This window comes from Heptranchias perlo, chromosome 15 (assembly GCF_035084215.1).
Source record: "Heptranchias perlo isolate sHepPer1 chromosome 15, sHepPer1.hap1, whole genome shotgun sequence".
NCBI classification, from domain to species: Eukaryota; Metazoa; Chordata; class Chondrichthyes; order Hexanchiformes; family Hexanchidae; genus Heptranchias; species Heptranchias perlo.
Window position 1 is genome coordinate 5,923,746 of NC_090339.1, and position 12,700 is coordinate 5,936,445.

A 12,700-nucleotide genomic window follows, 5' to 3' on the forward strand; every position below is an offset into this window, starting at 1 on the left:
GTATTGGGACCACTGCTCTTTATGATATATATTAATGTCCTGGATTTGGGTATACAGGACATAATTTCATAGTTTGCAGATGACATGAAACTCGGAAATATAGTAAACAGTGAGGAGGATAGTAACAGACTTCAGGAGGACATAGACAAACTGGTGAAATGGGCAGACATGTGGCAGATGTAATTTAACGCTGAGAAGTGTGAAGTGATGCATTTCGATAGGCAGAATGAGGAAAGGCAATATAAACTAAGTGGTACAATTTTAAAGGGGTACATACACTTCCAGAGAGACCTGGTGGTGTACGTACACAAAACTTTGAAGGTGGCAGGACAAGTTGTGAAGGCTGTTAAGAAAGCATACGTGATCCATTGCTTTATGAATAGAGACATAGAGTACAAAAGCAAGGAAATTATGCTAAACCTTTATAAATCACTGGTTAGGCCCCAGTTGGAGTATTGTGACCAATTCTGGGCACCACACTTTAAGAAGGATGTCAAAGCCTTAGAGAGAATGCAGAAGAGATTTACTAGGGATGAAAGACTTCAGTTACGTGGAGAAGCTGGGATTGATCTCCTTAGAGCAGAGAAGGTCAAGGGGAGATTTGATTGAGGTTTTCAAACTCATGAACAGTTTTGATTGAGTAAATAAGGAGAAATTGTTTCCAGTGGCAGAAGGATCGGTAACCAGAGGACACAAATTTAAATAACTGACAAAAGAACCAGAGGTGACATGAGGAAAAATATTTTACGCAGCGAGTTATTATGATCTGGAATGCGCTGCCTGAAAGGGGGAGGGAAGCAGATTCAGTAATAACTTTCAAAAGGGAATTAGATAAATAATTGAAGTGGAAAAATTTGCAGGGCTATGTGGAAAGAGCAGGGCAATGGGACTAATTGGATAGCTCTTTCAAAGAGCTGGCACAGGCATGATGAGCCAAATGGCCTCCTTGTGCTGTATCATTCTAGGATTCCATGATAGCTTGAGCCCACTGAGTGCCCTGAGATGTGTGACCCCCTCCAGGAGGCTGGTTAGAGTTCCCCAAGTGTGCAGTGTAGATCCAGTCTTAAACTGTCCTTGTTTCATCATACAAATCAATCAAGTGCATTTGTCCGAATATAGTCTTAGTCAAGGCCCAGGGAAAAAACCAAGGATAGTCCTCCAGAATCTATGCCAATTGGCCAGTCTTCATGTGTCAGCCTGATTTGTCAGTGGGCTATTTGACCACAGAGGGCATCAAAACCTCTCACATGAAATCCACACGTGTACTTTCTAGTAGGGGGCACGGCTGCTGGATAGCAATCGGGAGTGGGGACCTTGGCTAATATTTGCCCTCCTAACCCAGGAAAGGAGGCCACTTGTAGGGCCCCTACAGTTACCCCATCCGAAATCGGCTAACAGCACAGACTGAGGATCAAACCTGGCCACTTCTGGTCCAGATTATGGACTACTGCAAATTGTGGTCAAGCCTTCAGTCACCTCAACCTTACTGTGTGAAACTCCGCCCCTCCCCAAGCAGTCATCCCACCACCTTAAAAAAAAAACCTTCTTAAAACCCATCTTTTCAGCCAAGCTCTCGGTCACCTCTTCTAACTCCCCAACACAGGATCAGTGTCGTTGCTTTTATTTTTTTCCTCCTCTGTAAAGTTCCTTGGGACATTTTCTAGTTTTAAAAGTGCTATGTAAGTTGCTGCTATTTTAGGCAACGCTTTGTTTTGAGCCAATGGAGAAACCAAATTGTATTGAACTATCTCCTTCACAGTATCAAAAGATTTCCTGATATCAAAGCAATGAGAATTTACAGACCGCAATTAATGCTTCTTTATTATTATTGACTCTCTTCATGATTTAACTTAAAAGATAATTTTCCAATATTCCAACATTACTTGCAACGTTAAAGTGGGTTAATCAATAGTTTCTGACCTCCGGACCTACTAAGAAATCTCCACTTGTTGATTTTTGTCTGTAAATAATAACACCATTGTACGGTTCCATGCCGACACAAAATTAAAAGACAATTTTCTTTCTTGTGATCAGGTGGAATGAAGGAGCAGGACCTAATGTGCATTAAACTTCATGGAGTGAACCGAATAGGGCTTAAGAAAATCATTGATTTCATTTACACTGCGAAGCTCTCCCTGAACATGGACAACCTCCAGGATACTTTGGAAGCAGCAAGCTTTCTGCAGATTTTGCCAGTCCTGGACTTCTGTAAAGTATTTCTTATCTCTGGGGTAAGATTTTTTTTTTGTTGCACTTTTTCAATATTAAATTTTGAAGCGTGTGTGATGTATATATATTTAATGTTGAATATTGATATCTAGATTAATTCCGAAGATATTTCCAGCAGTTGCACTGTGACTTTGTTAGGTTAGAAATATAGAAGCTGATATTCATCTCTTGCTGTCAGCATTTGTATTTTGCAAGCACAAGCACTTTGTCACAGTTAGTCTTTGGCAAATTAGATATATATCTAGTGCAGAATCCCAGCGGCTTTTACATATCATTTGTAAGCAGCAAATTGATTTGCTGTCAAATTTGTTTTTTGTGTTTATTAGATTAATCTTGCTTTGTTTGAGAAACCTGACATTAATTAACAATATCTGCAATTTTACTTACTCCAAAATTCATAAATCTTTATATTTAACGTCGTCCAGACTTCCAAATTCAGATAGTCTGCTGTGCAGTACCTAGTTCTTTCAAAATATTTGCAGGTAAACTGGGTGGCACAGTGGGTTAGACACTGGCCTTTTACCTCTGAGATCTGGGTTCAGATCCACTCCAGACTGACGGTATGAAAGTCTCCTCTGTCTGCTGGGTGTAAAGGCTCCTAATGTGAAATGAGTTTGGCAGTCTCACTCCACTTACTTACTGGGTGTACAGCACAAAACTGTCCCCAATTTGGCACTAATTAGGGATCTAACTCACTCGGGCAGGATTAAGCACGCTTTTTATGTGAGAAAAGGGGAGAAAATGGCACACTGGTGCTCTTGTGAGGTTGAGACTGAAGCGCATTGTTGCAGCAAAGTAGAGAGAGCTTTCCTCTGTGCTGTACCTACCCTGGGAGTGACACTAGGTGCCTGAAATGGGAAGTGCTTTCCATTCCTCAGCACCAACATCCCTCACCTTGATGAACATTTGAAAAAAAACTCAGACAAGGAAGACTGAGCTTTGAATTAGAAGCTTAATATTTAACCTGTTATTTCTGATACTTCCTAGGTTTCGCTTGAAAACTGTGTTGAGGTTGGACGTATCGCTAATACCTACAATTTGACAGAAGTAGATAAATATGTAAATAACTTCATTCTGAAGAATTTCCCCGCACTGCTAAGTACTGGGGAATTTGTGAAACTCCCGTTTGAGCGACTTGCCTTTGTGCTTTCAAGCAACAGCCTCAAAAACTGCACTGAACTTGAACTTTTCAAGTCGGCCTGCCGTTGGTTGAGGTATGAAGACTCGCGGATGGATTTTGCCTCAAAGATCATGAAGAACATTAGATTTCCGCTGATGTCGCCGCAGGAATTAATTAATCATGTTCAAACGGTGGACTTCATGAGAACGGACAACATTTGCGTCAATCTGTTACTGGAAGCTAGTAACTATCAGATGATGCCCTACATGCAGCCTGTTATGCAGTCTGAGAGAACCTGTATCCGTTCGGATAACACACACTTAGTAACCTTGGGCGGAGTGTTAAGGCAGCAGCTGGTTGTGAGCAAAGAGCTAAGATTATATGATGAAAAAGCCCACGAATGGAAATCGCTAGCTCCAATGGATGCACCGAGGTACCAGCACGGAATTGCAGTGATTGGAAACTTCCTTTACGTTGTTGGTGGGCAGAGCAATTACGATACGAAAGGAAAGACTGCCGTTGACACCGTGTTCAGATACGACCCCCGGTACAACAAATGGATGCAAGTAGCATCGTTAAATGAAAAGCGTACTTTCTTCCACCTAAGTGCCCTGAAAGGACATCTTTATGCAGTTGGTGGTAGAAATGCAGCTGGAGAATTGGGTAGGTATTTTTTCTTATTGGTAATTTTAATTGGGATTTTTACAGCCAATAGAATTTCTGTGTAAAGTATCTGATTATTAGGACTCTCACCTATGCTTTTGAAACCGAGAACCATGCAATGCAGGTACAGCCCCCACCGCATGTAGCGGACGCGTGTTCATATTAACACGATTTGCCCGCTCTACGGGGTGGGTGGTAAATCCACCGGACTCCCAAGTGCAATGGTTGAAGATTGATATTGATGAGGTAAGGATCTAGGATCCCTAATTTAGTTAAAAAGTGGTGGAGACTGTATTGAATGATGCTAAATCGATCCAAAATCGGATAATGATTTAGTTAAATGGACGCCGACAGATCATCTGTATTTAGCGCACAGCTGATTGAAGCTGCCCAAAGTCTCCCTCAGCTGCTCGCAGTCAGAAAGTGGAGATTTCGGGGAGCTTCAATCAGCTGTTCCTGGGGCGTGAGAAACAGATAAAAGGGGTGGACAGCGCTCAGAGGTGTTCAGCTCCTCAGGTAAATAGTTAACAGCACTTAATGGCACTTCAACGAGGTGCGAATAGCTTATTGAATTACCCAATAAAGCAGGCCCGTTTAATGTGGTATAAGAAGTGCCTTTGTAATTGACTTCAATGATGATGGTTAGTGCCATTTGCCTGATATAGGCGGCTGCCCAGGAGAAGCGTAGATGATGTAAGTGGTGGGGACGGTTTTTTTTATTCGTTCATGGGATGTGGGCATCGCTGGCAAGGCCGGCATTTATTGCCCATCCCTAATAGCCCTTGAGAAGGTGGTGGTGAGCCGCCTTCTTGAACCGCTGCAGTCCATGTTTAGTTATTGAGTTTAGTTAGCAAAGTACCAGTAAATCTGACCCAGTACACCCAGGAACAGGAAAATATGCCCCATTGAGTTTCACTGTGATGGTTTTGCGCAGATTTGATTTGTTCAATCCCTTTCTTTCCAAAATAGAACCTGCACATTGCTGCACATTACCGCACAACCTGTAGATAGGTTGCCACATAATCCTTTTTGGAATATGAATTTAGAACTGGTGTCCACTCAAACCAGTTGGATGGTTTATTACAATAGTGCTATTCAACAATATTCCCAATGGCCCTAAACATGGCTGGGAGCTTAGCTGAATACACTGCAGAGTATTTTGAGATTTGTTTAGTAGATTTTAAAGAATTAGTTGACTCCACAATCAACTTGTCCAACCAATGCAGAGCGGCAATCAACAAAGCCAATAGAATGTTGAACTACATAGCCAAAGCCAGTAGAATAGAAGTTAGAGCCGTTATACACAGCCTGTGCCATGTGGGAACTCCAGGATGCTTCCCGTGTCCAGGACAACCACAGGTGCAAGAAGTGTCAGCTGGAGGAGCTCGAGCTTAGGATTTCAGAGCTTCAGCAGCAGCTGGCGTCATTGCAGTGCATCCGCGAGGCTGAGAGTTTCGTGGATAGCACCCCTTAAGAGAGTGCAGGCAGAGGGGGACTGGGTAACCACCAGACAGACAAGCAGGACCAGGCAGGTAGTGCAGGAGTCCCCTGAGTGCATGTCGCTCTCTAACCAGTGAGGGAGAGGGTTCCTGTGTGTAGTGCAGCCAGAGCCAAGTCCACAGCACCATGGATGGCTCAGTTATACAGGGGGGGAGGAGAAAGGTCAGGAGAGCAATAGTGATAGGGGGTTCTATAGTTAGAGGAACAGACAGGCGTTTCTGCGGCCGCAGACGTGATTCCAGGATGGTATGTTGCCTCCCTGGTGCCTGGGTCAAGTATGTCACTGAGCGGCTGTAGAACATTCTGTGGGGGGTGGGCGGGGTGAACAGCCAGAGGTCGTGGTCCATATCGGTACCAGCGACATAGGGAGAAAGAGGGATGAGGTCCTGCAGGAAGATTTTAAGGAGTTAGGAAAGAGATTAAGACGCAAGACCTGAAAGGTAGTAATCTCCAGATTACTCCCAGTGCCACATGCTAGTGAGTATGGAAATAGGAGGATGGAGCAGATGAATGCGTGACTGGAGAGATGGTGCAGGAGAGGGAGGGCTTTAGATTCCTGGGGCATTGGGACCATTTCTGGGGAAGGTGGGATCTGTACAGCCCGGACAGGTTGCAGCTCAACGGAACTGGGACTAATGTCCTCGCGGGGAGGTTCGCTAGTGCTCTATCGGGGGGGAGGCTTAAACTAATTTGGCAGGGGGATGGATACCAGGATGTAGCATTGGAAAGGAGAAACAAAGGGAACAAAGGATCGGGAGAGAAAGATAGCATTAGAGCAAGTAATAGTGCAGTATTAGGTGGGATCAGACTAAGAGAGAGTACAAGAAAGTCTAAGACTGGTTTGCAGTGCATGTGTGTAAACACACGAAGTGTGGTAAACAAGGTTGGTGAGCTGCAGGCGCAAATAGCCACATGGGAATATGATGATAACGGAGACCTGACTCAAGAAAGGGCAGGATTGGGTATTAAATATTCCTGGATATAAGGTGTTCAGGAAAGATAGGGAAGGAAAGAAAAGAGGGGGGGGGCAGTATTGATTAAGGAGAATATTGCAGTCCTGGAGAGAGAGGATGTCCTGGAGGGGTCAAGGACAGAATCTATTTGGTTAGAGTTAAGAAGTAAAAGAGGTGCCATTACACTACTGGGTGTATTCTATAGGCCACCAACTAATGGGAAGGATATAGAGGAGCAAATTTGCAGGGAAATTACAGAGAGGTGCAAAAGCTATAGAGTAGTGATAAAGAGGGATTTCAACTATCCTAATATGGACTGGGATAACAATAATAATATAAGGGGAAAGAGGGGAGGAATTTTTGAGATGTGTTTAGGGTAACTTTCTTAACCAGTACGTTTCCAGCCCAACGAGGAAGGAGGCATTGCTGGACTTGGTTCTCGGGAATGAGACTGGCCAAGTGGAGCAAGTATCAGTGGGGGAGGATTTAGGGATCAGCGATCATAGTATCATAAGGTTTAGAATAGCTATGGAAGAGGACACGGACCACTCGAAAGTAAAAATACTCACTTGGAGAAGGGCCAATTTTCAATGGAATGAGAACAGATCTGGCCTGGGTAAACTGGAATCAAAGATTGGCAGGCAAAACTGTAATTGAACAGTGGGCGGCCTTCAAAGGAGGAGATGGTTCGGATACAGTCCACGCACATTCCCACGAGGCAGAAAGGCAGCGCAACTAAAGCTAGAGCTCCCTGGATGATAAAAGCGATAGTGAGTAAGATGAAATGGAAAAAAGGAGCATATGACAGATGTCAGGTTAATAACACAAGTGAGAACCAGACAGAATATAGAAAGTTCAGAGGGGAAGTGAAAAAGGAAATAAGAGGGGCAAAGAGAGATTATGAGAATAGACTGGCGGCCAACATAAAAGGGAATCCAAAAGTCTTCGACAGGCATGTAAACGGTAAACGGGTAGAAAAAGGAGGGGTGGGGCCGATTAGGGACCATAAAAGAGATTTACTCATGACGGCAGAGGGATGGCCGAGGTACTAAACGAGCACTTTGAATCTGTCTTTACCAAGGAAGAAGATGCAGCCAGAGCCTCACTTCATCCAGGGAGCTCTAGCTTTAGTTGCGCTGCCTTTCTGCCTCGTGGGAATGTGCGTGGACTGTATCTGAACCATCTCCTCCTTTAAAGGCTGCCCACTGTTCAATTACAGTTTTGCCTGCCAATCTTTGATTCCAGTTTACCGGGGCCAGATCTGTTCTCATTCCATTGAAAATTGGCCCTTCTCCAAGTAAAGGTTCACTTATATTGATTCTGGGTATGGAAAAGTTGTCTTATGAGGAAAGATTGAACAGGTTGGGTCTATACTCATTGGAGTTTAGAAGAATGAGAGGAGATCTTATTGAAACATACAAGATTCTGAGGGGACGCGATAGGGTAGATGCTGAGAGGATGTTACCCCTCATGGTGGAATCTAAAACGAGGGGGCATAGTCTCAGAATAAGGGGTCGTCCGTTTAAGACAGAAATGAGGAGGAGTTTCTTCTCCCAGAGGGTCGTGAATCTTTGGACTTCTTTACCTCCAAAAGCTGTGGAGGCTGAGTCATTGAACACATTCAAGGCTGAGTTAGACAAATTTTTGATCAGCAAGGAAGTCAAAGGATAAGGGGAAAGGACAGGAAAGTGGAGTTGAGGTAAAAATCAGATCAGCCATGATCTCATTAAATGGTGGAGCAGGTTCGAGGGGCTGAATGGCCTACTCCTGCTCCTATCTCTTATGGTCTCCTATGGTAAAGGAAGATATAGTTGAGATACTGGATGGTCTAAAAATTGATAAAGAAGAGGTACTTGAAAGGCTAGCTGTACTTAAAGTAGATAAGTTACCCGGTCCGGATGGGATGCATCCTAGGTTGCTGAGGGAAGTAAAGGAGGAAATTGCGGAGGTTCTGGCCATAATCTTCCAAACATCTGTAGATACGGGGGTGGTGCCAGAGGACTGGAGAATTGCAAATGTTACACCCTTGTTCAAAAAAGGATGTAAGGATAAAGCCAGCAACTATAGGCCAGTCAGTTTAACCTCAGTGGTGGGGAAACGTTTAGAAATGATAATTCAGGATAGAATTAAGTCACTTGGACAAGTGTGGATTGATTTGGGAAAGCCAGCACGGATTTGTTAAAGGCAAATCGTGTTTAAATAACCTGCTAGAGTTTTTTGATGAGGTAACAGAGAGGGTAGATGAGGGCAATGCAGTTGATGTGGTGTATATGGACTTTCAAAAGGCGTTTGATAAAGTGCCGCATGGTAGGCTTATCATCAAGATTGCGGCCCATGGAATAAAGGGGGCAGCAGCAACATGGATACAGAATTGGCTAAGTGACAGGAAACAGAGAGTAGTGGTGAACGGTTTTATTTCGGACAGGAGGGAGGTGTACAGTGGTGTTCCCCAGGGGTCAGTGCTGGGACCACAGCTTTTCTTGATATATATATTAATGACTTGGACTTGGGTGTACAGGGCACAGTTTCCAAATTTGCAGATGTCCTTCAGGGGAGGAAACCTGCCATCCTTACCTGGTCTGGCCGAAATGTGACTCCACACCCACAGCAATGTGGTTGATTCTTAATTGCCCTCTGAAATGGCCCAGCAAGCACTCAGTTGTAAAATCTCGCTAAAAAAAGTAACAATAAGAATAAAACCGTACGGACCAACCGGCATCGGACCACAAGGCACCGGACAGGACAACGGCAAACCAAGCCCAGTCGACCCTGCAAAGTCCTCCTCACTAACATCTGGGGACTTGTGCCAAAATTGGGAGAGCTGTCCCACAGACTAGTCAAGCAACAGCCTGACATAGCCATACTCACAGAATCATACCTTTCAGCCAGCGTCCCAGGCTCTTCTATCACCATCCCTGGGTATGTCCTGTCCCACCGGCAGGACAGACCCACCAGAGGTGGCGATACAGTGATATACAGTCAGGAGGGAGTGGCCCTGCGAGTCCTCAACATTGACTCCGGACCCCATGAAATCTCATGGCATCAGGTCAAACATGGGCAAGGAAACCTCCTGCTGATTACCACCTACCGTCCTCCCTCAGCTGATGAATCAGTCCTCCTCCATGTTGAGCACCACTTGGAGGAAGCACTGAGGGTAGCAAGGGCACAGAATGTACTCTGGGTGGGGGACTTCAATGTCCATCACCAAGAGTGGCTCGGTAGCACCACCATTGACCAAGCTGGCCGAGTCCTGAAGGACATAGCTGCCAGACTGGGCCTGCGGCAGGTGGTAAGCGAACCAACACGAGGGAAAAACTTACTTGACCTCGTCCTCACCAATCTACCTGTCGCAAATGCATCTGTCCATGACAGTATTGGTAGGAGTGATCACCGCACAGTCCTCGTGGAGATGAAGTTCCGTCTTCGCACTGAGGGCACCATCCAACGTGTTGTGTGGCACTACCACCGTGCTAAATGGGATAGATTCAGAACAGATCTAGCAGCTCAAAACTGGGCATCCATGAGGCGCTGTGGGCCATCAGCAGCAGCAGAATTGTATTCCAGCACAATCTGTAACCTCATGGCCCGGCATATTCCTCACTCTTCCATTACCAACAAGCCAGGGGATCAACCCTGGTTCAATGAGGAGTGTAGAAGAGCATGCCAGGAGCAGCACCAGGCATACCTAAAAATGAGGTGCCAACCTGGTGAAGCTGCAACTCAGGACTACATGCATGCTAAACAGCGGAAGCAACATGCTATAGACAGAGCTAAACGATTCCACAACCAACGGATCAGATCAAAGCTCTGCAGTCCTGCCACATCCAGTCGTGAATGGTGGTGGACAATTAAACAACGAACGAGAGGAGGAGGCTCGACAAACATCCCCATCCTCAATGATGGCGGAGTCCAGCACTTGAGTGCAAAAGACAAGGCTGAAGCGTTTGCAACCATCTTCAGCCAGAAGTGCCGAGTGGATGATCCATCTCTGCCTCCTCCCGATATCCCCACCATCACAAAAGCCAATCTTCAGCCAATTCGATTCACTCCACGTGATATCAAGAAACGGCTGAGTGCACTGGATACAGCAAAGGCTATGGGCCCCGACAACATCCCAGCTGTAGTGCTGAAGACTTGTGCTTCAGAATTAGCTGCGCCTCTAGCCAAGCTGTTCCAGTACAGCAACAACACTGGCATCTACCCGACAATGTGGAAAATTGCCCAGGTATGTCCTGTCCACAAAAAACAGGACAAATCCAATCCGGCCAATTACCGCCCCATCAGTCTACTCTCAATCATCAGCAAAGTGATGGAAGGTGTCGACGACAGTGCTATCAAGCGGCACTTACTCACCAATAACCTGCTCACCGATGCTCAGTTTGGGTTCCGCCAGGACCACTCGGCTCCAGACCTCATTACAGCCTTGGTCGAAACGTGGACAGAAGAGCTGAATTCCAGAGGTGAGGTGAGAGTGACTGCCCTTGACGTCAAGGCAGCATTTGACCGAGTGTGGCACCAAGGAGCCCTCGTAAAATTGAAGTCAATGGGAATCAGGGGAAAAACTCTCCAGTGGCTGGAGTCATACCTAGCACAAAGGAAGATGGTAGTGGTTGTTGGAGGCCAATCATCTCAGCCCCAGGGCATTGCTACACGAGTTCCTCAGGGCAGTGTCCCAGCCCCAACCATCTTCAGCTGCTTCATCAATGACCTTCCCTCCATCATAAGGTCAGAAATGGGGACGTTGGCTGATGATTGCACAATGTTCAGTTCCATTTGCAACCCCTCAGATAATGAAGCAGTCCGAGCCTGCATGCAGCAAGACCTGGACAACATCCAGGCTTAGGTTCATAAGTAGCAAGTAACATTCGCGCCAGACAAGTGTCAGGCAATGACCATCTCCAACAAGAGAGAGCCTGACCACCTCCCCTTGACATTCAACGCCATTACCATCACCGAATCCCCCACCAGCAACATCCTGGGGGTCACCATTGACCAGAAACTTAACTGGACCAGCCATATAAATACTGTGGCTACAAGAGCAGGTCAGAGGCTGGGTATTCTGCGACGAGTGACTCACCTCCTGACTCCCCGAAGCCTTTCCACCATCTACAAGGCACAAGTCAGGAGTGTGATGGAATACTCTCCACTTGCTTGGATGAGTGCAGCTCCATCAACACTCAAGAAGCTCGACACCATCCAGGACAAAGCAGCCTGCTTGATTGGCACCCCATCCAACACCCTAAACATTCACTTCCTTCACCACCGGCGCAGTGTGTACCATCCACAGCAACTCGCCAAGGCTTCTTCGACAGCACATGGGAACGACACCACCTGCACGTTCCCCTCCAAGTCACACACCATCCCGACTTGGAAATATATCGCCGTTCCTTCATCGTCGCTGGGTCAAAATCCTGGAACTCCCTTCCTAACAGCACTGTGGGAGAACCGTCACCACACGGACTGCAGCGGTTCAAGAAGGCGGCTCACCACCACCTTCTCAAGGGCAATTAGGGATGGGCAATAAATGCCGGCCTCGCCAACGATGCCCATGTCCCACGAACGAATAAAAAAAATGACACAAAACTTGGAAGGGTAGTAAACAGTGAGGGGGCTCGTGATAGACTTCAAGAGGATATAGACAGGCTGGTGGCATGGGCGGACACATGGCAGATGAAATTTAACGCAGAAAAATGTGAAGTGATACATTTTGGTTGGAAGAACGAGGAGAGGCAATGTAAACTGGAGGGCATTACTCTAAAAAGAGTACAGGAACAGAGCGATCTGGGGGTATATGTGCACAAATCGTTGAGGGTGGCAGGGCAGCTTGAGAAAGTGGTTAAAAAAGCATACGGGATCCTGGGCTTAATAAATAGAGGCATCGAGTACAAAAGTACGGAAGTCATGATGAACCTTTATAAAACACTGGTTCGGCCACAGCTGGGTATTGTGTCCAGTTCTGGGCACCGCACTTCAGGAAAGATGTGAAGGCCTTAGTGAGGGTGCAGAAGAGATTTACTGGAATGATTCCAGCGATGAGGGGCTTTAGACTGGAGAAGCTGGGGTTGTTCCCCTTAGAACAGAGACGGTTGCAAGGAGATTTGACAGAGGTATTCAAAATCATGAAGGGTCCAGACAGAGTAGATAGAGAGAAACTGTTCCCATTGGCAGAAGGGTCAAGAACCAGAGGACATAGATTTAAGGTGATTGGCAAAAGAACCGAAGGAGACATGAGGAA

General features: G+C 46.0%; 1 protein-coding gene across 5 annotated transcripts in view; it reads left to right on the forward strand.

Annotated features, from left to right (window-relative positions):
- Nucleotides 1-12,700, forward strand: part of klhl13 (kelch-like family member 13) — a 241,560-nt gene that overhangs the window by 189,966 nt on the left and 38,894 nt on the right. For all 5 annotated transcript variants that reach the window (XM_067996801.1, XM_067996802.1, XM_067996800.1 and 2 more), the window contains 2 exons: nucleotides 2,035-2,231; nucleotides 3,217-4,012. In XM_067996801.1, coding sequence (XP_067852902.1) covers nucleotides 2,035-2,231; nucleotides 3,217-4,012 — 993 coding nt within the window. The remainder of the gene's footprint in view (nucleotides 1-2,034; nucleotides 2,232-3,216; nucleotides 4,013-12,700) is intronic.